General features: G+C 42.4%; 1 protein-coding gene across 7 annotated transcripts in view; it reads right to left on the bottom strand.

The window, feature by feature from the left end:
* LOC134212816 (rab3 GTPase-activating protein catalytic subunit-like) overlaps positions 1 to 25,616 on the bottom strand; it is a 57,637-nt gene extending 32,021 nt beyond the window's left edge. Inside the window, exons 1-2 of one of the 7 annotated variants that reach the window (XM_062691011.1) lie at positions 25,414 to 25,616; positions 23,194 to 24,748 (exon numbers count right to left, since the gene is read on the bottom strand). In XM_062691011.1, coding sequence (XP_062546995.1) covers positions 23,194 to 24,662 — 1,469 coding nt within the window. In that variant the 5' untranslated portion in view covers positions 24,663 to 24,748; positions 25,414 to 25,616. Of the gene's footprint in view, positions 1 to 23,193; positions 24,749 to 25,413 lie in introns of those variants that run through there. The other 6 variants (XM_062691012.1, XM_062691015.1, XM_062691014.1 and 3 more) reach the window with 6 other exon arrangements.
* Between the last annotated feature and the right edge of the window lie 347 nt (positions 25,617 to 25,963).

Here is a 25,963-nt window from a genome sequence, read left to right as displayed (position 1 = left end):
AGATGCCTGCTCTGCAAACCGGGAATGGAAACGACCATACGGCGGGTGGCTTCCAATGCCCTGCATACAAGAAGGCGATGGCGGGCCGATATTAATGCAGATCATCCAGTTGAATCTCAATCATTGCGACACCGCACAGCAACTGTTGTGGCAGTCGACAACAGAAGCAATGTGCGACGTGGCAATTATTGCTGAGTCGTACCGGATCCCTTCTGACAACGGCAACTGGGTGGCTGATGCTACGGGGATTGCGGCTATCCAAGTGATGGGCAGATTCCCTATCCAAGAGGTGGTAGACAGCTCTAACGAAGGTTTTGTTGTCGCCTAAATCAACGGGATCTTCGTGTGTAGCTGCTACGCACCCCCACGGTGGACTTTAGAGCAGTATAACCGGATGATGGATGCACTCACGGAGAAGCTGATCGGCCTTAAACCCGCAATCATCGGAGGCGACTTCAATGCTTGGGCAGTGGATTGAGGAAGCAGGCTGACCAACGCCAGAGGTTACAGTTTGCTGGAGGCGCTTGCAAAGCTGGAAGTCAGACTGTGCAACGAAGGTACCGTTAGTACATTTCGCAGAGACAGCAGGGAGTCCATCATTGACGTGACGTTTTGCAGCCCGTCGCTGGTGGGAAACATGAACTGGAGAGTTTGTGAGGACTACACTCATAGTGATCACCAAGCTATCCGGTATAGTGTTGGAACACGGCTACCGACGACGCGGAGAGGGATAAGGACTACCGGACGAAGATGGAAAACGAAGGACTTTGAAAAGGAGCTTTTCATCGAAGCACTTCGAGCTGACAGCGGCGCAACAAATCTGGAAGTAGATGAACTGACGGAAACGTTAGCGAGGGCTTGCGATGCGTCGATGCCAAGGAAACTGTAGCCATTGGACAGCCGACGCCCAAATTACTGGTGGAACGAATCTCTTGCCAATCTTCGTGCTGCCTGTCTCAGGGCCAGGAGACGTTTTCAGAGGGCAAGGTCTGAAACGGTAAGAGAAGAGCGTAAGATAGTTTTCCGGGAAGCTAGAGCGGCTTCCAAACGGGAGATCAAAGTCAGCAAGTCCAACTGCTTCAAGCAGTTGTGCCAAGAAGCTGACGCTGATCCTTGGGACAATGCTTATCGGGTGGCAATAACGGAAATCAAGGGTCCGGACAAGCTGAAGATCATTGTGGACGGTCTTTTCCCGCAGCATGATTCTACGATGTGGCCGCCGGCACCGTACGAAGATGAAGACCAAGTCACCATTGCAGGTATGCAAGTCTCCAATGACGAGCTGTCATCAGTGGCGAAAGGTCTGAAGAAGAAGGAAGCTCCGGGTCCGGATGGAATTCCAAACGTGGCTTTAAAAACTGCGATACTGGCGTTTCCAGATTTGTTCAGGATGGTGCTGCAGAAATGCCTAGCAGATGGCTACTTTCCGAATAAGTGGAAGATTCAGAAACTGGTGTTACTGCCGAAACCAGGAAAACCGTTGGGGAGTCCAGCTTCGTATAGGCCCATATGCCTGCTGGATACACTGGGGAAGCTTCTGGAAAGGATTATCCTTAATAGGCTGACGCAGTTCACGGAAGGCGAGATCGGCTTGCCGGAGAAGCAGTTTGGATTCCGAAAAGGCAGATCGACGGTGGATGCAATTAAGGCGGTCGTTGAAATTGCAGAGAAAGCATCCAAGAAAAAGAGGTGCGGCAATCGGTTCTGCGCCTTAGTAACAATTGACGTCAAAAACGCATTTAACAGTGCCAGCTGGGAGGCCATCGCCGTAGCGCTACATGGAATGCGGGTTCCTGGCTATTTGTGTAGAATCCTTAAGAGCTACTTCGAAAACCGGATTCTGGTCTACGATACGAACTCGGGGCAGAAGTCGATTAGGGTTACGGCGGGTGTTCCGCAAGGCTCCATACTTGGTCCAATGCTGTGGAACGTTATGTACAACGGAGTGCTAAAGCTGAAGTTGCCCAAAGGCGTGCAGATCTTCGGATTCGTGGATGATGTCGTTCTAACGATAACCGGAGAGTCGCTGGAAGAGGTAGATATGCTGATGGCAGAGACGACCGACGCAGTTGAAAACTGGATGAATGGGATCAAGCTGCAGCTTGCTCACCACAAAACAGAAGTGATGCTGGTCAGCAACTGCCGAATCATTCAGCGAATGCAGATTATCGTCGGAGAGCACGACATACCGTCCGTGCGGGCTTTGAGACATCTAGGAGTGATGATCGACGACCGTTTGAATTTCAACACCCATGTCGACTATTCCTGCGAGAAGGCGGCTAAGATGGTCACTGCATTTGCAAGCATCATGCCGAACGTAGGTGGACCGAAAGGCAGAAGTAGGCGCCTTCTGGCGACCGTATCAACCTCAATACTGTGGTACGGCATTCCAGCCTGGGGGCTGCGCTTAAGACGAAACGTAATCGCGGGAAGCGTGTTTCGTCTAATGGCCACTCGAGTGGCGAGTGCGTACCGAACCATTTCGTCATAGGCAGTTTGCATTATCGCCGGGTTGATTCCAATCTGCATAACCTTAGCAGAGGATATCGAGTGCTACCAACGGAGAGGTACCAGAAATGTGAGGGAGACGATGAGACTGGACTCTATGGTGAAGTGGCAGCAGGAGTGGGACAATGTAGACAGTGGAAGGTGGACCCACCGGCTCATCCCCAATGTGTCGACGTGGGTGAACAGGGAGCATGGAGAGGTGAACTTTTACTTCACTTAGTTCCTATCCGGACACGGTTGTTTCCGCCAATATCTGCACCGATGTGGCCATGCGTCATCGCCATTCTGCCCGGCGTGTATCAACGTAGAGGAGACTCCAGAGCACGTGTTATTCGATTGTCCGAGGTTTGCGGAAGCACGTAGAGGAATGCCTGCCCTAAGCGTGGACAACATCGCAGAGCGAATGTGTCACGATGAAGATACGTGGAATGCGGTAAACAGAGTCATGAGGCAAATAGTGTCAGAGCTGCAGCGTAGATGGAGAAGGGACCAGGAAATAAGCGTCGTCTCGGAGGAAAATCCAGCATAGTGAGCAGTGTTTGGCCTCGGGTCGTCGGGGCGCCGGTGAACAGGAAGTCTTCTGCCAACCGGAATCGTCGGACCGACTTCGGCACTCGATCAGTCAACCTGCTGAAGAAAGAAGAAAGAAGAAGAAAGTGCTTCGAGTATGTAGGGCACCGCCAGTGCGGACGTTATCCACCACTGGAACTGTCGGACCACCTCTGCAACCCGAAGACGAAGTCGGCGCAATGCGCGAAAGCGTCCCCTGCGATAGCCGCCGGTAGTCGGGGCACCATTAGTGCGGAAGTTTCCTTCACCGGAACTGGTGGACCACCCTCGACGCCGGGGGAAGTCAGGAGGATTCGAGTGAGGAAGTTTATGGCACAACCGCCGAGGGATCGATACAACGTAGCGGTCAGCAAGCCAGTCGGTGAACTAGCCTAAGCTAGGGGCCGGAATTTTAGAAGAAGTGCATGAGCACAGCCCCCCCCCCCCCAAAGTAGTCGCAGCATCCAGTGGTCCCGGGGGGATCGAGGCAAGGAGGATAAGGGACCCGGTTTATCCGGGAGGCACATTTTTAGCAGGTCGGGAGGAGCCCATCCCTGTTCGCCTTCGAGCATAGTGTGGATGCTCGAGGTGTCTGTCGCGCAGATTTTTGATGGCCTTTAACCCTTGTAAAAAAAAAAAAGATGGATAGATAGATAGACAGATAGATAGATAGATAGATAGATAGATAGATAGATAGATAGATAGATAGATAGATAGATAGATAGATAGATAGATAGATAGATAGAAGGAAGAATGGAGAACCTTCCAGAGGAATTCCTGGAGAAACTTCGGAAGGAATTGCTGGAGGAACTTCGGGATGAATTCCTAGAGGAACTTCCAAAGAAATTTGAAAGAATTTGAAGGAACTTCCGAAGGACTTCCTGGAGTAACTTCCGGAAGAACTCCTGAAAGTTCTTACAGAGGCACTAAAATAGGATTCTATGAAAGAATTCCTTGAGAAATTTCCGGAGGAATTAATGGAGGAACTTGCGAAGAAATCTTGGAAGAACTCACTGGAGAATTCTTGGAAGAACTTTCGGAGAAACTTGTGGGAATCACTTCTCCTGAAGAAACTTGCATAGAAATCAGTGAAAGAAATTACGGAGCAATTTCGGAAGGAAGTTACGGAGGATTTCCTGGAGAAACCTCCGGAGGATGAATTTGCGTTCCTGGAGGAACTTCTAGCAGGTCCTGCCAGTGGAGATCTAGTAAGATCTTATGAAGGAATTTCTGGGGAATTTTTGGAGGCATTCCTGGAGGAATTTCGAAGAAAATTCCTGCTAGAACTTGTGGGAAGACTTTTAGAGTAATTCCTGGAGAAACTTAAATAACATTGACATTTTTAATTTTATAAGATTTTTTTTTTAATTTTCCAAACTTCCCAGCAATATCCCAAATATTTTCTATTCACATAAAAACGTCCAGGTGCCCAAAGAATTTCTCCTTATTTAAAGTTAGTGAATTTCCAGAAATTGCTAGTACGAAGTTTCCATAATGTCATGTCTTAATAGCTATAAGCCGGAAATTTCGAGCGCCAGAGATATACCCATTTCAGAATAATGTATTCGGAACCCAACCAACAACAAATTGTAACCTCTCAACTTTCAAAAACCGTATTCATTGTTTGTTGCTTATCCGTTTTGCGTACGTTATGTAATTTAGTAAAAAAAGGTGTCAAACGGATTACAGAACGCAAACTCAAACGTAAACGCAATGTATCCATTGTGCTCCGGCCTACACTGTCATCGGCCTAAATCTTAGATTCTAAGAGAAAGTGATTAGTCCCCAATCAATATCTGTGGTAACGGATGCAAGCGACACTACTTTCATACTGCAGTCCAGGATTTTACCATCTACGAATTTATGCTAATGCTGATGAAGCGTTGGGACCATGTCGCAACGTAATAATTTACCGCAAAAAGCGTTCATATTCATACTTGCATCCGATAACATTCCTTTTCCAAGTTGTTAATGGCAGAACAAATATCTGCACTGAATTTCACTAGACTATTAGCGCCTTCCATAACAGCATGCAGATTGGCTAATACATCATTCCAAAGACAAAACACCAAATCACGCTGAAATGCTATAATTTACGTTCCTCCAGCAATCAATCATTTATTGATGGTATCGGATTGCGCTTCCGAACCAACAACGTCGTCATCATCATCATTATGATAATTTTCCACTCATCATAGGAATTCCGACACCATCCAGACGCATCGATCGTAGCCAATTCCCTTTACAAGCCGTAGCAACATTAGCACACTGTATGCTCTGCTCTGCTTATTTCGCCACATGCCCTCATCTACACCGTCATCGTCTTCGCCGTACCGGATGACACACATTTATGCCATCCGTCCCATAATGGCCCTCTTCCATTCTCAACATTTTGGAGTTGGAAGGCATTCCGAAACACACCACACTCTATTCGGTTCGGACTTTCCAGACTCCTGGACGTGTCAATTAAAAAGTGATAAAATTTGGGCTTCCCTTGTTCAGTCTGAGATTTACTCAATAATTTGTGCGTTTTTGTCCAGACCATCTACGCATTGATGATGGGCTCAAAACTTTTTAGGACAACGTAGCGTAAAGCCTCGGAGAAAAGAAGAAAAGCTTTCGGATCCCATAATAAGATAGACATTAATGTCGAATAATTATTCGATCATTATAGACATCACCAAAGGTAACTTTTTCATACTGCATTCGAGTGTAAGTAACAAGCAACTTAGTTTTGAGAAAAATGGGTGTAACAATTTCAATGTTTTTTCGTTTCATTCAAATGGTATGGAAGTTCAAAAAATTCTTAGAATTTTCACAATCTAAATCTTTATCTATATCGACATATTTCCGTAAAGCTCTTGTACCAAAGCACTTTTTTGCTGTAGTCAACTCAATTTTGACCAAACTGTCACTTACACCCCTCTGCTTCTAATCCCTTCATTTATTAAGTACGTACAATTATATTCGAATGGAATTGTATTATAATTTATTGCGATACCGTTGACGTGTTTCATATGGGAATCACTTTATCAGGGGTTTTAAATTTAGTTGCCGTTTTGTTTAATTACACAAGATTTATTTTTTTACGATTGTACACAATTTTCCAACTTTATTGGTAACATTTATACCAAACACATGGGCTGGTACATGATTAGATGACCGAGAGCCGAGACTAAAAAGGTTCCCAATGAGCTCGACCCATGTGAAGCAACTCAGTGAACAAATTAATACCCACCACGTGGCAACTATACACAAAGTAATTAGCACAGCTCAGGAACGCCCCCCAAATTGGGACACGCTTTCTATATAAATTATCCGGAATAATACGTGACACTTGGTGCTGTCGCTGTTGGGTGGAACCTCACATCCAGGCGAAACGTACTTTTCAACGCAAAGAACGAATTCAGTTTCGAAAAATGGATGACAACGATCTGTGTCTGCTTGTTAGTCCAGAAAATTATCATAATTGATAGACACCACTTTTCCAGTGCCTTTGTGCGGTGACATGTTCCCAGAGCAAACACCACCAGTCACCACCGACGACAGGTAACACACCGGTGGTGGTGGACTAGTAAAGGTAGACAGAACTACTGGATGACTTGGATTCCGAGCTTTTCGGTACGGTTTTCGGCCGGAGACAATGCAGAAAAGCAGTGCCAATGTCAATGTTTATAGAGGACGGTGTTGATTCGGTGCCGAATGGATGAGCGGCAATGGATACAATAAGGGATGTAAATTTTCGTGTAGGGATTTGGGGAGTTTACATCGGCTAACTGTTTGTCGTCGGAATTTCTCTGGCAGGCACGGTTTGATATTTTACTATTGCCTCGAGGTTTATGCTCGATTACACATTATAGCGGTATAATTTCCGACAAATATATGTTTTGGAGTTGTAATCGATGTGTACATGTCGGATTAACGGGTGGAATTACGGTTGAAAAGCACGTTTTATTTTAAACCCTGGCGAGATTTTATTACTGATATAATGCTGGGTGCAGAAGAAAAAATAAAACTGCGATGAGAAGTCATTAAAACATTATTGGTTAAATTAACAGAAACAGTCCCGAAACAGATATCTGCAATTTCCTTAGCTTAGTTTAGACTGACTGCACATATCTATGGTTGCTTACCAATCTGCAATTGACCATCATCAGTTATATTACGCAACTAATAAAATGAATAGCTGACTAGGATTTGTCGATTATTACTACTGGTAGATTTTCAATGATTCAATGGGAAGGTAAGTTACAGCGCCGGAACCGCCCTCACAACCAGACAGGAAGAAGGATGGAATCTTATAATGTTATCTTTGCCAATTACAGACCCACCCACCCACAGACACCCACCCACGTATCAACAAAAGTCGCGAAAAAAAGAATATATTACGAAAATTGATTTGTGATGAATTTCAGATGATGGTAGCATTTGGTAGGTAGCTGTGCTTTCTGCGCTTCGAGGTGTAACTAAATTTTTGAACTTCATTTTCTCTTCTCTTCACATTGGAATTACATCCCTTACTGGGACATTGCAGTTTCGCAGCAGTTCATTTAGCACTTCCACAGTTGTTAACTGCGATGTTCCAAAGGAGGAAGTTCCAAAGAATTTCTAATGCAAATTTTTGAAAATTTATCCCTGCAAATCTCGGACCAAAATCCAAAGAGCTTAAACCTTTTCGTAAGATTTTACTGTGGACAATTTTTTGGACTTGAATGGGTCATTTGGCATAAAGTCATTAGTCGGAAAGCTATTTGGCCGAAAGCCACAGGACCGAAAGCTATTTGGCAAATATGCAGGGTGACCACTTAACTTCCATTTTGAAATTCCCGCTTATTTTTCGACTTTTTCCCGATATTTTTTGAAAAAAATCCCGGTATAATTTTGAAGATTTCAAATAAAAAGTTCTATTCTATTGTAAATGATTATATTTAATTATAAAAGTGCTTTTAATTGACGTTTCCTGTAAAAAAATTATTAAGTTTCTAAGTCTTATTCAATTCTTCGGCTAATTTGAGGTAGAACCTCTAACTATTTTCAAAATCGATAGTTCTAGACCAACATTTGAAGAGGTGTAATAGTCATAACTTATTCTTCTCAGCTCTTTCTCTATGTATGTAGACGAGGAACCATGTTCTTCATTGTTTGTTACCTATCTCTATTATTTCACAATCTATTTCCAGTTTTTGAGAATTACTTTACCTTGACCAGTGATGTATTATTGATAATTTCTACCATTGCTACACATCCTGATCTTATTATGGCATCATACTTTATTAATTATGCTAGTGCTTCCTTCATCCTTTTGCTGGTTTGCGATTAAACACTGTTCATTAATCTCTAATTCACTTCTCCTGTACAGCCGGTATCGGTGATAAAATTAAGATGCCAACAACGAATGACCAGAGATTGTTAAGACGTGTACCTGGAATTAAACATAATTGGATATACTCGACATTGTCGACAAGTCTCCAGACAAAACTCCTTTTCAAGAGAATAACGAACGAAATGCTAATAAGCTTTTTCTTGGACTCTCGGAGATATCTTTGGTCCTAGAAACCTGCAGAAGCGTAGGTGACATAATGCTTTCCATCATCACTACCGAGAAGAGCTTTAGACTCGACATTAAAAAATTCTGGTTTCAAGATTATTTTCATTATACATTTGACAAAGGCGAATAGTTCCTTCAATAGTTTCAAACGTTACGTGGAAAAACATATGCATTTAAAATAGTAAACAATGTTTTTTTCATATTTTACACTAGAATAGTTATACATGATTTAACCTTCCGCAACTCGCTTCAGCTTTCATAACACGAGAACTCGCGTGTTGTAAAAAGTACAACAGTCCTAAAATCCGTTATAATGAAGCCAATTCAAATGATATCAACGTTATTTTTTCGGGGAAAATATTAAAAGCGATATATACTCTCATTGAGGACATTTTTTAAGTCCACTGGATATTCTGCTGGCCCTCCGGAAGATCCGGAACCAACGGAACACCGGTGAAAATAGTTCTTCTTAATAAATGGCGCAATGTTTCTTATAAGAATTCTAAAAACCCTAGAAACTCCGAAAAAAAACTCTAAATCCATCTATAATCCCATGTGGCCCTATGAGTCAAGAATTAGAATTTAGAATTCTCCCACTGAGCGGCGCTAGTGTATATGAAAATACCAGTTTGGTTCGATATCTCGGGATCTGTGGGAATTAGAAAGATGCCGTCTTCTACAAAGTTGTTCCCGGATTGGAAGACAATATGTTGAGAAACTGTTTAGTTCATAATTCAGCCGTAAGGCGGCGCTAGTGTATATGAGTTATTAGTTTGGTTAGATATCTCGGGATCTGTGGGAATTAGAAAGTTGCCGTCTTCTACAAATTTGTTCGAGGATTGGAAACTAATATGTTGAGAAACTGAATAATTTAGAATTCATCCGCAAGAAGGCGCTACTGTAAATGAGAGGTCAGTTTGGTTTGATATCTTGGGATCTATTGGTTTTGGAAAGTTGCTATCTTCTATAAAGTTGTTCGAGCATTGGAAACCAATATGTTGAGAAACTGTTTAGTTCAGAATTAAGCGATAAGGCGACGCTAGTGTACATGAGAGATCAGTTTAGTTCGATATTTCAGGATCTGTGGAATTTGTAAAATTGCTGTCTTCTACAAAATTGTTCGAGGACTGGAAACCAATATGTTGAAAAACTGAATAATTCAAAATTCATCCGCAAGGAGGTGCTACTGCATATGAGATATCAGTTCTTCGAATCTTGGGATCTGGGGGATTTAGAAAATTGCCGTCTTCTACAAAGCTGTTCGGGGATTGGAAACTAATATGTAGAAATATTGTGAAGTTTAAAATTCATCCGTGGAGTAGTGACAATAAATGTGAGACCACCAGTTTGAATATATAACCCTGGATCTGTGAAATTAGAGAGTGGCCGTCTTCTTCACAGCTGTTCGAGGATAAAAACCATTATTCTGAAGAACTGTTTAGTTTGGATTACATCCGCTGGGTGGTGATGTATGGATCAACCAGTTTCGTTAGATATCGCAGGATATGTGGGATTAGAAAGTGCCGTCATTCACAGTTATTTGGGATTTGAAAACCAATGTGTTCAGAAAAGTGAGCTTAATAGTCATATAACTACCGTTCCTGCCTCATACACAGGAGGTCTTGGGTTCGATCTCAGGCCCATTTCATTCGCATACTTTGTATCTTTAGTATATTTCTGTGCATTCGCTAGAACAGGAAATGGATTTCCGTAGCGTTATTATTTCAATCCTGTACCTTCAATTTGACTAGTCTAACAGTAACTGTTAGAATCGGAAATGCAGAAAAAACTTGTTTCTTATATCCCATTAGAAATCCGTAATTTTTGTATTTTTTTTTTTGGTTGAATAAGACCTTTAACAGCATTCAATGTTTGTTGGGATTTACCACTCGTTATTATTAGCGAAATTATTATCAAGAAACTGATCATGCTAGCTAGGATTCACTTAGATTTACAGTACATCGAGTTTATTTATAATTTAAAAATCACAATCAGACTAAAAAAAAACAGTACATCGAGTAAGGCAAAGTGCACTGTAAGTACCTCAAGTAGGTATGGTACTTTCAGGAATTCATATGGCTATTACAAACACATCATACTTGTCGAATAACTTAACTTAGACAAGGTATTCAGTATCTCTCGAATACCTGATGTAGTTATTATCATCAATGACTACTATTTAAGTATTATTATGATAGAATTCATCATTCATTTGTTTGCATAGTACATATATTTTTGGACCATTATTATACTTATGGCAAAGGTGGAAAACTCTATACAAAATTTTATGGTAAACAGCATTGATTAACTTCCTGGTCATTATCAGAAATGGTTGAGAATGAAATCGTTGGTTTAGGACAAACTGTACAAAACGACCATTCACGGACGTTCCAGATTTGCGGAAAGGCCGTCTGGTAGCCACCTGCGGTCGTTGCAGAGTTAGAACTGTGAATTAAATTAACACTAAGACCACCATCAAAAATGTCTAAGACAAAATTGCACTACTCCAGGACGGACCATCCAAAATAACCATTTCACGGATGTTCTAAATTATTCGGAAGGCCGTCTGGTGGCCACCTGCAGTCATAGCTGATTAGGACTTTGAAATATCTCCAAGATCATGAAATGGTTTAAAAAAATTGCGCTGCTCTAGGAAAAACTTTCCAAAATCACCATTTCTACGGTTGTTCCGGATTATCCCAAAGGCCATCTGGTGGTAACCTGCGGTCATAGCAGAGTAATAACTGGGAATTTCTTCCAAAATCACCATCAGAAATGGTTTAGAAAAATAGCGCTGATCTAGAACGAATTTCAGAAAATGACCATTTTTACGGACGTTCCGGATTTTCCAGAAGGCCGCCTGGAGGCCACTGCGGTCGGAGCGGAGTAGGAGCTGTGTATTAACTCGAATATCACCGTGAGAAATAGTTTACAAAAAATTGCGCTGCTCTAGGATAAACTTTTCAAAATTACTATTTCTACGGTCTGGTGGCCACCTACGGCCATAGGTGAGTGAGAACTGCGAATTAACTCCAAGGTTATTGTCAGAAATGGTTTAGAAAAAATGCGCTGCTCTAGGACAAACTTTCTAAAGTGACAATTTTTACGAACGTTCCGGATTATAAGGAAGGCCGTCTGGTGGCCACCTACGGTTATAGCAGAGTATACTCTTATACTCAGAGTATATACTTATACTCTTATAAGAACTGTGGAATATCTCCAAAATCACAATCAAAAATGGTTTAGAAAAAATTGCGCTGATCTAGGACGAATTTCACAAAATGACCATTTTTACAGACGTTCCGGATTTTCCGGGAGGCCGCCAGCGGTCATAGCATTGTGAGGAATGTGTTTTAGCTCAAACATCCTCATAAGATGGTTTAGAAAAAAATGCGTTGCTCTCAGACGAACTTTCCAGAATGAGCATATTTACGGACATTCCGGATTATCCGAAATCCCGCCTGGTGGCCACCTACGGTCATAGGTGAATGAGAACTGCGAATTAACTCCAAGGTTATTTTCAGAAATGATATAGAAAAAATCGCGTTACTTTAGCATGAATTGTTAACGAAATAAATAAATAATTCATTACTGGTCACTTTTCCCTGTGCACCTGATCCTTTTATTTAGCTTTAATTACCCAAGCCTTCTATCGAATCACTTTTAATATCTTTCCAATTGATGAAGAACTAATTTTTTGAGGAATACATGGTGGTTTGGTGCAAATTGGTCAACTGACTAAAAAGATATCTCATTTTTACTCAAAGTGTTGTACTTTTTACAACGGTGCGAGTCCCGGAAGGTTGAACCCGTGGTGAGTTTTTTTCCCCATTTTCTTGAAATTCCCTACTTTTTCCCGCATTTCCCGCATGGACTTTCAACTCCCGTATAATTCCCGCATTTCCCGATTCACTGGTCACCCTGAATATGTCGTTTGACCGACCAAACCATTAGGCCCAAGTTGTAAAATGTAATTTGGCCGAAATGGACATACGGCCGAATCGGTCATTAGGCCGAAAAAGTCATTTAGCAGAATAGATCATTTGGGTGAAAATGCCGTTTGGCCGAAATGGTCTTTTGACAAAAGAGCCGTTTGGCCGAAATGGACATGAGACCGAAAATGTCGGTCTGCCGAAATAGTCATTTTGCAGGAAAAGTTGTTTGGTCGAAATGGTCATTTGGCGAATAGGATATTAGCTTTACAAGCAAAGGCGTAAGATTGCCATTCCAGAGATGGCGAGTTCGATTCTCGGTCCGGTTCAGGATGTTTTGGGTGGGACAGTGTATCCATTGTACTTGCCATACAAGATACATACTCATGCAATGACGGACATAAAAAGCCTTCAATTAATAACTGTGAAAATAATAATAGAATACTGAGTTGAAAAACAGGCCATGTTCCAGTTGAAATGTAGAGCCATAAAAGAAGAAGAAGTCACACCATTTTTGAAAGGACATTTTCCGTCAATCTATTTTTGACCTAATTACCGTTTTGGCCAAACATTCAATTGACTTTCCACGTCATCTCTTTTTATTGTCTATGTTAGAGGTGTGCGCCTGTTCGGTAATCGTCGGTGGCGACGATTACCATGTATTTGCACGGCGGCAGTAGCGGCGTTTCTGGTGTCACGGAGAGAGATATTTTAGACGACCGGCGTCGTGAATCGGTCTGGAAATACTTGATTGTGTTTGATTGTCAAACAATTTTTCCAGATTTTTTTTAAAGAATTTTGTTTTTGGAGTCCATTGAAATATAAATTATCCCAAATTTTTACCTTTCTAGTACACCAAGGTATAACGAAAAGGCTATATGATCACTCCAAAGACCGGAGATTTTGTAATAAAAAGATCCGGAGATCCAGAGTGTTATATACCAATCAACACAGTTCGACGAATCAAGAATCAGGGTTTATAGGAAATTTTTCGCAATTCCTTTGGAAACTTATTCAGAGGTTCCTCAAAAATTCGGGATTCCCTTGGCACTTTTTTTTTTCTTAATTCCAATTCTCTCGAGAAATTCAACGGCAAACGCTTTGGTATTTTCCCGGCAAATTCTCCAAAATTTCCTCGGCAAATTCTTCGCAACTTTCTCATGTAATTCTTCGGATTTTCTTCAGCATTTTTTGGGTTTCCTAGGCAAATTCTTCATTTTTTTTCGTAATTACTCCAAAATTCCCTAGAGAAGCTTTTTTTAGACATTCTTCAAAAAATTCTTCGGGATTCGCTTGACAAACTCTTTGGGATATCCTCAGCGAACCCTTCGTAATTTCCTCAGACAATTTTTCGTAACTTGCTAGGAAAGTTCTTCCTAATTTCTTCGGCAAATTCTTCGGAAGTTCCTCGACAATTTCTTCAAAAAGCTGTTCGGAATATCCCCAGCAAGTTGTTTGCAGTTCCTACGGTAAAGTGTTGGAAATTCCATCGAAAGTTTTTAGGATTTTCCGCTAGAAAATATTCGAGAAATCCACGACAAATTCTCCAAAATTTCCTAGGTAAATTTTTCTAAATTTCCTCAACCAGTTCTTTGAACTGTTCTCGGAAATTTTTAAAAAAGTTCCTCAGAAAATTCTTAGAAATTTGCTGAGTAAACTGAGCCACAATATCTTTGGTAGCCCTTCTAAACTGGTAAATATCATCAAATACCTTAACATTTTTTCGTCTATACAGCAATAGATGCGGCAGTGTTCCAACACGTAAAAATGTAATATTATTTATTATTAAGATTTCTAATACTTTTTGTGAAAGCAAGCGCTAAATGATATGTATAAGAAAAAACATATACATTGCATTAGGGCACATACATTCCAAAACTTATACTTTTCATTAACATAATGAATGTTATAAGCTTATTGGTATAGGATCATTCATTAGGTGACAAAATGAAGTGTATTGATATTCTCGAAATGGTGACATCTGGGAAGGAGCGACCTACACAGCTCTGGTCCTCACAAGTTTCAATCTCACGCTTCCACGGGTCTTCCGATGACAATTGACCGCCAGCTAAGGGTTTCGTACTTAGCTGGTAGTGCAGCCTGGGCACTGTTGTCCTTCTGACCATCGTCCCTAACCCCTAATCCCAAGGCGTTAAGCAACTCATGCCGAGGGGATGCATGGCCAGGGAGGTAAAATAATAAGCTAGGCCTTTAAGGTGATTATGAAATGAAGCCCGTGGTGAATTTCAAATTCACCACATGTTTATCCACATACATCTCCAAAACCCCAAATCTGGCGTAATAGTTTTCGTACAGTGCCGAAACTCAAATTATGATTGTTCAGCATAACTAAGCAAAAGATCTACCATTATTTCAGCCCCATACGCGTTATGGTTCTTTCATCTCGTGCTCTTGAAAAAAATATTGGAAAAGCACGTGGTTTACAAAATGGCCGATTTCTGGCTTCATTCTATAATCACCTTAACAGAGCCTGTGGGGTACCTGGGCACCCTCCACAGTAATTGTCCCTTACCGCGTCATGCTGGACCTCTTTTCCCGAGCAACTCGTGGGACCAAAATGGAAAACCAAGTCAATTCTTCAATTAGTGGTAGTAGTGTAGGCGACAACCCCTTCGCAAGAGGTGGGTTGTTCAGGTCTCCGCCTAGGAGGCCAGAGGCAAAAGTCGGCAGCTCAGTGCTCAGCGTGGGTCACTTAACCCTCATCTCGGCTAAAAAACGTCGGTAGAGGTTATTGACGGCCCATGGCTTGTGGAGGCGATGAACCGCAAACGCGATGGGCTTTCGGCCTTCGAGGTGGCGACGGAACAGCTGGACGCCATCATCGACTTTGCGTCATCGAAGCATAATATCAGTAAGGACCTCAAGAGGAGCTTGCTGAAACTTCGAAAGTCGATGTTGGACGCCGGGCAAGATCGAATCGACCGAAGGCGTGCCAGCGAAGACGGTGGTACCAAAGTCTACCCAGACTAAGGCTCAAGTATTTGCGGGTACGTCGGGAGTGACTGCTCCAACGGAGCAGACACAAAAACGGGGGAGACAGTCTCCAGGGGATGAGCTCCCTGGGGGCCGCTTCAAAACGCGGAGGGTTACTACCCCGAACAAGGGTAGTGGGGCTGGGAAGCTGAACCCCGGCCAGGTACCTCCAAAACCGGGGGAGGAAGGACCTGGAAAGGTCCGTCCACCCAGGAAAGACGGTGGTAAGGGGTTACGACAGGCTGAGAGCTCTCAGCCGCACCAGACCAGGGAAATAGAGGGGGATGACGCCTCCTGGACCCTGGTCAAGAACAAGAGGAAACCGAAGACGTCAAGGGCCGAAAAGAAGGCCCAGGTGAATGAGGGTAACAAGAAGTCTAGGGTAGGCGCCAATCGCTCCAGAGGCGATGCCCTAGTCATCACGGCGGACGAGGCCAAGAACTAGGACGTCTTGAAGGCGATGAGGAGTGACGTCAAGCTCGGTGAACTCGGCGCCGACGTACGTCGAATAAGACGTACCCGGATGGGCGAGATGATCCTCGAGCTGAAGCGGGGCGTCTCGCAAAAGGACGCCGCCTACAAGAAGTTGGCGGAGGAAGTCCTATGCGAGACGGTCAAGGTCAGGGCACTCACTACGGAGGTGAATCTAAGGGTTAAAGACCTGGACGAGATCACCGAAGTCGAAGAGCTCGTCACGGCACTGCGGCGACAGTGTGAAGTGGAGACGCCCACCGCAGCCGTTCGGCTACGGAAAGGTCCGGCAGGAACGCAGGTAGCATTGGTTCGGCTACCTGCAGCGGACGCCTTCAAGGTAGTCATGTTAGGGAGCGTCAAGGTGGGATGGTCGGTATGCCCTGTGGGCATATACGAGCAACCCGAAGTTTGCTTCAAGTGCCTGGAACCGGGGCACAAGCAATGGGACTGCAAAGGCCCTGTCAGAAGCAATCTCTGCCGACGCTGCGGATTGGAAGGACATAAGGCACAATGCTGCACGAACCCTCCCAATTGTTTGATTTGTTCCAGCAAAGCTGTGAACAGCAAGCACCCCATGGGGGGTTCAATGTGCCCGGCGTTTAAGCGTGCTGCAAAATCACAGTGCAGGTAACGCAGCTGGCTTGCTCGGCCTCGCCCGAGTGTTTGGTGTGCGCAGGTTTAGAGGAAACGGAGGAACACGTGTCGTTCGTGTGCTCACGTTTTCGCGCAATGCGTGACCACATGCTTGCCGCATGTGGTCTGGACACTACCCCGGACAACCTAGTTCGGAGGATGTGTAAAGATTAATTTTTGGGGATTTCGACTTGACTAGTTGCAAATTTTCAGGATTTTCGGCTTTCAGTCACATGAAAATGTTGATAATTTCAAATCATTGCCAACGTTTCGATCCGGGGGTTTGGATCTTCATCAGGACCTGTCATTTATTGGCGATACGTTAATAAATTGCAATGGTACATAAGTGAACTATTGTGTGACTGTGAGATTAATCAACCTGTCTATTGAAGTGTGGGTCTCACGATGGACTGTCAGGTGGGTTGGGGTAAACTGCACTAGGTTCACTATTGTACATTTCAAATTTGGAAAATCGAGTTTAGTATACTAAGTGTTTGGGGGGATGCATGATATCATCTTACTTTGTCCCAGCACCATAAACAAGATGGGTGGGTGGTAAAGAACAGGATGGGCACTACACAGTAAGTCACTACGATACACTTCTACCATGACCAGCTGTTGCCAGTTGCTGAACAATAATAATATCGCTGTCGGGTGTTCGTGGTTTACGGTGGTAATGGGGTGGTCAAGTATGTTTGTGTGGATTGTGTTGTTGTTAAGTCATGTGGGTCGTGTCGATAATTTTGGTTTATTGACAACGCATTTCTCTCTTCTCTCTGTGTTTTGATCGTGAAGAGAAGATTTGCGTACGCACAGCTTAGAGGTAGTGGCAATATGACACATCTCTAAAAGATGAAGTTGACTGGAACGCCGTTTTATCGGCTATCGCCCAAATCGTCTCGGAGCTACACAGAAGGTGGCGCGTGGACTCAAGGATGGCTAGTTCAGGCGCAAATAAGAGGTGGTCCAAGGGATCGGAGTCGGCTTCATGGGTCATACTGGTGGTCATGCTCTGTGGTCGAACTCGATCCTTTTATCGAACAAGTGGCCGCGCAAAGAACAACATGGTATCGTCGCTTTCGCGGCGTCGGTCAACCGGGCGGGTTCCGAGCCTGAGGACGGAAAGGGGTCCTCGTCAAGGCTGGGGAAGGCGTAGGCACCGCGTCGGCAAGTCCCTCTGTGTGTTGGGGAATAGACCCTGTCGCAGGGAGGTCAATTTGGGGTGCACGCGGCATCATCATTCTTGATACCAGTCGTGGAGAGGGGAGCAGGCGCGAAGTTGACCCTTCCCACCTTCCGAGGACGTAGGGCGTGATAAGGCCACCTGGAAAGCCGGCAATGCGCTGGCACGATACCAATGCGCTGGCACGATACCAACGAGTCACGATGATCGGTGCTGCAAGGACACGCAGCTAACCTCGAGGGTGCGTTGTGCACTGGCCCCCTGGCGTTACTGGCATTACTTTCTGGTTGTACCGAAGGGACTATGGGCTTGGCGGCAATGGAAACGGTTTAGCGGGCCCGGGATGTAGTCCTGCCTCCCTCGTTTCTGCCGGTACTTTCATATCAGTCCCATATTGGTTTTTCGCATACTGAGATAATAGCCGATGAAGTCTCAAAACGCATTTTCCATCCAAAACTTGAATTTTTTTTAATAAATTCAAACATTCTGCGATCTGGTTAAAATTTTGCAGAGTCATTCCTCATTCAATGAGTTAATGCAAAACGATTCAAATCAATGGAAAAATAATTGATTTTTGAGCAATCTACTTATGTAAATTCTTAATGGGACTGGTATGCGAGTAGATTCAATATGGGACAATGTTGGTTTGGTATTTTTTCACATTTCTCCCGAACAAAGTCTCATTTTTTATCATGTTATGTGGAAGTATGATAAAATTGAATGCTATTCACGATGTTAACTCAAAAGTGACGAAAACCGAAATGGGACTGATATGCGAGTAGCGGCAGTTTGCTGTTGGAGGTGGTCCCTAACCCCGCACTTCCTGGACAACCCAGGATGTCTGTTGAGCAGATTCCCCCTCCATCGCTTAGGAAGAAAAAAAAATATTCTCGAATAGGGTTTTGTCATAACTCATAAGGTTTTTGCTTTACGTGTATAGTTTCGAGTCCCATTAGAAAACAACTGTCACTAAGTCAGATGCAGTAAATTTGACCACAACTTGCTTTTTTGGCAATATAAGTCCATCAAAACCTCACTTTTTTCGTCTCTTTTTTTACGATTTCGATAGATTTGTATATAGGGATTATAACAAAACCAAAAATCGTATTGAGACCTGTTCCAGAAATGGCCAACATCAGGTTTCTTCGAAGTGACCCTTTGGGTATACAATTTCAACATTTTGCAAGGAAAATTGGATTATGACATCCAGATATGATTCTGGCCATATTGCCCACCCTGGGGTCAGTTCCGATGCCGTTGGGAAAGCCTTTTTAACTCGAATTAGTGTTATTTCCCATCCCATAGATCGTATCGCTTACCAAAGTGAATCCAGATAAATTATCCTTTGTAACTAAAGCGATATCCTATCCCAAGACAATCATGGAGATGCATAGGTATACTCGGTCTCTAGTAGCAACGAGAGTCAGACTAACAATCCTTCCATTCCTATATGACCGTAAGGACGTGGCCGGTGCCGTTATTGACATTAAATATTTGAGCTCCCGAAACGTGTACATTGAGAATGGGTAGCTAATCCCAAGCCCCATTCATTGTGTTCTCTATACAATTTCGCAAGTTCAGTCAATCGCGGAGTAGCAACTACGAATTGTGCGGTCATAATGCTCATGCTCATGCTCATTCACTCTAGTCTTAGTTATTTTAAGTTAACAGGGGTCATGCATCCCAATCATCACTCAGTAACCTCCAAATCTTGCAAAACCACTGCTTGAAAACCATTTATCTTTCTAAACCTATCCTATATCCTAATTTACAAATATATTCTGATAACTTACACAATACCCTGCCAATGCAAAGTCTTTGTAACTTACAGACAGTCACATTTATTTATGACATGTTGCATTAAAATTGTTTTCATCATACCATCAATACGCCATCAGCTCCACACAACTATCCTTGCTACCAATCTACATCAAATTAGAGCACTAACAATATTTGGTCATAAAAGAGTTTCAAACTTTGGTCCTAAGCTTTACGATCAATTACCAGAGCGCTTGAAAGCTATGAATAATCGCCACATCGCCTTATTAGTTTCGTATTATACCCTTTTTGAACTCAGCTCATAGCCTTATTGATATTATCTCTCTCCGCGAAGATTTCGAAGAACATTGAATCGAAAATGCTAAGAAACTTGCAGTTGAAATTCTGAACAATTTCCCGTGAGAATTATAACGAATTTCCCATGGGAATTCTAAAACAAATCTCTTAGAAATTCCAAATATTTTCTTCGATAGTTCCAAACATTTTTTTTGAATTCCAAAAAGAAACTTCAAAATATTTCCCTTTAAAAAAATCCATGTGAATGTCTTGGGAAAACTTAAAGAATTTTCGAGAATGTTTTTTTTAGATTTTTTCCAACGAAATTCCAAAGATTCTTCCGTTATGCCATTAAATATAATAGGAGAAAAGACGGATTTGGCAGGTTTTGTTCTATTATTGGCAGGGGGGTTTTTGTCGACCGAATTTTATGAAATTTGGCCATAATATTCTTTGATATGCAAAGAATGTTTAGGCCAAATTTGAGCATAATCGGTCATAAAAAACCCCACTGACAATCAGTGTTGGGAAAAACTCGAAATCTCCAAACTCATAAACGATTCAAATTAATCGTGAGTTGAAACGCACCCAACTCAGCACCTAAAAAATCATGGCTGAGTTGAATCATTCATTTGAATCATCGTAGGTTTTGTTTTGTTCTCCTTCGGAAATTAACAGTAAATTAACCTTCAACACATATAACAATGGATACTCTTGCGTGTGTAAACAATAAAATGCCCCCAAATTGATTTTAAACACTTTTTGGAGCAAAAGGATTCTTTGGGAAATGAGTGAAATGATCCGATCCGTGAAATTTAGCATGAAAAACTCAGACGTGATGCTTAAATTCGCAAACGAGTTAGCTCGCGCGGGAGCGTTCAATGATTGAGATTTATGAATGATTTTACCAACACTGCTGACAATAATAGAACAAAACCTGCCAAAGCCGTCATTCCCCCTATCTAAAAAATCAAGATTAATATTAAACAAACGAACACAATAATGAAATAAACACGTCACAGTCGTCGGCCAAAATGACTTTCGGCGGGGCACCGAAAAGGTTGCCGACACCGATAAAAATTATGGCAAACGCTGCCGCCGACAATTTGGGAAATGGCTATCCCGTAGGTCCTTTTAATTGAGTCTGATGTTACTGAATTGAACCTAAATGGCATATGAACGCTAAAAATATCATTACTTTTGTAGCTTAGCTCCTTCGTAGCTTAGTTGATTAAAGGCACCAGGCTAGCGTACTGAGAGTCGTGGGTTCGAGTCACATCGAAGGAAACCTCCAATACATTTTCAGATCAAAATCTTCCACATAATGTACATATTCACATATGAGCTTCCAGAACATGGTAAATTAATGTCCAATATCCAGAAAATAGGCAATTAACTTTGATTGAACTGATCATTGCTTTGTTAAGTTTGAAGTGTTACACAACCTGTTTGAACTCAATTTCGAAAATGGCCATTCCGTAGGTCCTCCGGATTGTGGCTGATATGACCGGGTGGTACAGGAACTATAAAATATAATTAGCGGCATTGCTTTGTGAAATCATGAAGCTTGAGGTGTCACACGATTTGTTTGGATTTAAATTAGTAAATTGCCATTTTTTCCGGTGACAAGCAACCCCAACGGAATCTAATTCTGGAACCGTACTGTGGATCGAATCGAAAGCAGTACAAATCGAAAATTGGGATCCATCTCGATGGAATGCAGATTGTTGCAATGGAATCGTCAGAAAATGTGGTTTTCAAAGCGTGTTTCCATTGATTATCAACACTTGTATCATCTAAACATTCCAGAAAGCATTTAGTTCAAAATAATAAACCAACAAAAATTTCCTCTAGATCCATTAGTATTTTTTTCTTTTTATAAAACATAACAATAAACTGATAACGATCTACAGGAATGTCTCCTTTTGTATTACATTCATACAGAACAAATCATTCTTAGCAATGATTTATCTGTCTTTTGATTGAACTGATTCACATCTTCCACCACTATCAAGCATGTCTCGCCTATCCACCGTGGTGGTAAATGAACTTTTGTCGTATTCATCAGAATCAGCATCATAATCGCCACCGTCCGTTAGTAAACTAAGCACGAACACACGACAACGTCGCCGGGAGCCAGAAACCACCCCAAAAGTATTCATTGAGTATGAATGACAATCGTGCCGGGCGATATCAACGACCGCATCGCACAGCAAAGTTTTCACGGCGATGGTGTTCATCGCACGCGATTCACGTCACTCGAATGCCGACGGGGACAAATGATTGTAGGGTTCACCCTAGCTCATAGCATGATGGCAGGACAGGAGAGTCGGACTGACACATGGCCGCATGCTGCTTGCCATAAACCGGCGCCGGTTGCAGTGAGAGGGAGCGTTAGGGCTCGACCCCATTGAAGTCGAATATGTTTTTATGCGCTCACCACCCGAGGCGAGGCGTTGTTCGTTGTCGCGCTGCTGAACGGTTATGCGAGGTGGGAGGCACTCACCGTCGAAACCCTCCAACTCGAATACCGGAATGTTGTTGTTCTACGAAGGCATATTATGTTGAGAGAATTTAGTTTGAAATAGGAGAGTGAGAGCTAGAGCATGTTCAATGCAATTTAATGCCCGAAAAGCATAGTGTTTCAAATCGTAGTCTATTATTGATCATACCTGCATATGCTTAGATAGATGGAAAGATTGGATTAGATGTTCCGCATGAACGACGATCACAATTTAGGAAATCTGCTGGGATTTTTCATTAGGCTAACTCAAAAGTAAATAATTAATCAATTTTTTTTCAAATACTGAAAACAATAAAACTGTAAGTCTTTTAATTACTAAACTTATGTAAACCTTTCTAATATTCTCCAGTCTTTTGTAAACGTTGATTAACTTTTCGAGAAAACAAAATATTTTCCATGATAAAAATAAGGTAGCCTGCGTGCGTCGTGACGATTCATATTTCAGAAATTAATTAAATTCCGACGGTAGAAAGCCGATTAAATAGAGGAAATGACGGCTTAGACCAGATTTGTTCTATTATTGTCAGTGGGTTTTTTGTTGACCAAATTTTATGAAATCTAGTCACAATATTCTTTGATATGCAAAGAATGCTTAGGTCAAATTTGAGTAGTTAGTTATTGAAAACCTCCTGACAATAATAGACCAAAACCTGCAAAAGCCGTCATTTCCCCTACAATTTAATTGTTAAAGCGAGATCCCTTGGATATATTGCAACAATTAAAATTGCGATTAACTCATAGAAACGAATTTCTAGAACAGTTAGTTATGGATTCATATGAAAAATACACTTACCCTGGAATATGAATGCAGCGTTCTACTCGGTATCGCATCTCCTGGGAAAACTCGGCCCATAGTTGAGCTACTGCACGCTTTCCGCCATAGTAGGAGTTACAGACAGATAACAATGTTGCCAAACGGTGAACCAATGAATCCAGTTGGGCAGTTTTGATTCTCTGTGGATCAAATTCCGTTTGTCCCGGTGACGATAGCTGATAGCTGTTAATCGCATCATTCTGAGCATCCGGGAACATATAGTACAGCATGTCTTTTAGAAGCTCATCGCTCAGAGGGCCAATCAATTTATGAACATCTTTAGTAGCAGTGGAGCCCGACATTACAGAAGTCAATGTTGGTATCTTCGACTCAGTTAAACGTTCTAACGCTTTCGTTCCTTCCAAGCTTTGTGAAGCTCCGTATGCAAATTCTGGGAAATATTCAGTAAGGGCTCGACGTGACTCGGAAATTTGCAAAAATTCTTGTATGCAGTCAGACATGTAGCATACCGGTGTGTCTTCAAAGCGTGTTCTCAAACTCCAAACCGGAGCCGTCAATGGATCAAAGTCAGAATATGACTGGGAATCAATCACCACGTTGTCGGCCACATGCGGCCAGGTACAATGCAGGACCAGCTCGGATACCGGATCGATGGCAACTCCAAATGGTAGCGAAATTTTTGAGTTTACTTTATCTTCTTCTGTGCTGGTGTCGGAGAATGGAATCTTCTTAGCGATGACATACGCAACACTCAGAAACTTGGACAACGAGTATGTAAACCGAACCGAAACGGCAACCGGATCAACATATGGCACTCCGATTTTGCCTTTGAAGACGTCGAGCAATCCCGAAAGATACTTGCACGTCGGGGGTGTTATATTCAAATGGACAATATCAAACGATAATCTCGTCGATGCGAACTCGCAAACTCCCAAAAATACATTTTGAACTTTGTCCAACGCTTGAACAAACACCGGAACATCACAATTGCTCTCCGACACAGCAAAATGGATAGAGCTCATCAGGATACGAATTTGGCTCTCGTTGGTAACGGAGTTCTTCACCGGAACCACAACGACAAACTCTCTAAGTCCGTACCACTGGGCCAGTGGATGCAACTCTTCATCTACCTTCTGATCAATGATGCAATAATCATTTTCATTGGCCATCAAATCGACAAACGCTTGACAATCAGCACTTTCATCACCATCCTTACCGGTCGATTCACCCGGGATTTCTGGGATATTGGCTTTGTAACGAACAATATCCAATTCAACGTCGGCAAACTTGACTCTCTCCTGCGAAAGAGTCCACTCGCAAAGTGACAGCTGGTCTCTTTTTAGTGATGCTCGGCGTCCGGATGTCCCATAGGATAACTTCCACTCGTGGAATATTTCTTCCAGCCGCGCATTAAATATCTCCCACTCCGAGGCAGTGGTGAAGTCCTGCTGGAAGAACTCGGTGTCGTCCACTTCTTCGTTCAACATTTTTCACTACCTAATGGACTATACCAGAACAACGATACAATGATCATAACCGATATATGTCAAACACTATGGTTAATTCCTATATACTAGTAAAAATACTTATAATGAAAAACCATGCTAATTTGAATCACTCATTTTTTCATAAATTCATTATTTCGAAAAGTTAACGAACAATGTTCTAAAATATAAATAGAAGTTCTCCTTAAAAAATATGAATATTTCCTGAGGATCGAGGGTTTAAATCCCATCGAAGGAAAGTGATTACTAGAATATATTCTTCGAATTGAATCTTTCACATACTGTGGATATTCACATCAAGTTTTCAAACATTGTAATTAATGTCCATGTCGGGTGGTCAATACTCTCAAAATAGGAAATTAACTTTAAACTGAATGTTTTTCGATTCTTTACTCTTTCAACTCGGGATTGTTTCTCTTGTTCTCACATATTTGCTGCACATGTAATCTCTCAGAGCGAAACAACTGTTATTTAGAAAATAACGATTTTTTTTCTTTTACACACTGACAGCAGTTTATCCATCTTCAACGAATAAAATCAACAAATCAGCCGTCCGTGGAGATTAGCAATTTTCTCTCACTATTCCGCCCCGAACACAGCGCGCACATGTTTCTGTTGCCACGACTTGGTACGAGTGCACCGCGGAGGGCAATCGCGGAGAATCTGCGAGAGCATAAAGTGGAACGGTCACTCGAAGTTTACGGTACTGGGGTTCTCAGTGATATGGATTTACTATTTGGCAGCACCACATTTGCACATAGGTGAAAAAAAAGCTCCAACAGATGTGCTTCCACGTGATGGAATTAGCTACATGCAACTACTTATGTGCACTCGAGCTAACGAACGGGCAAAAGAACGGGTGTTACATCAAACGAGATAAAGATTACGCGTAGCCAGCAGCACTACTCCGCGCGAGACTGACTTCGGCACTTCTGTTGCAAGCAGGATTGACAATTGTGGAAGCACCGACTGGTCACTCACGGGTGTTGTCAAACTCTGCTCTCGTCAGCGATGTTGTCGACGCACATAGGAGTAGTTGATACAGATTCACGTCTAAAATTTTAAAGTTTCTTTTAGAATCTATGTTACAATGGCTGATAATATAATAAAATAAATAAATATCTCTGCTAACAAATCCGGTAATTATTTTTGCCTTTCGCGTAAACTAAGTATACGTAAAGGCTATAAGATCACTCCAAAACCGAACTTTTGATAGAAGGCTCGGAGACCCATTGTGTTATATACCAATCGACTCAGCTCGACTAATTGGGGTGATGTCTGTA

The sequence above is a fragment of the Armigeres subalbatus genome, chromosome 2 (genome assembly GCF_024139115.2).
Source record: "Armigeres subalbatus isolate Guangzhou_Male chromosome 2, GZ_Asu_2, whole genome shotgun sequence".
Classification (NCBI taxonomy): Eukaryota; Metazoa; Arthropoda; class Insecta; order Diptera; family Culicidae; genus Armigeres; species Armigeres subalbatus.
The sequence above is the reverse complement of the archived record's forward strand: the minus strand, read 5'-3'. Positions and strand labels throughout refer to the sequence as shown.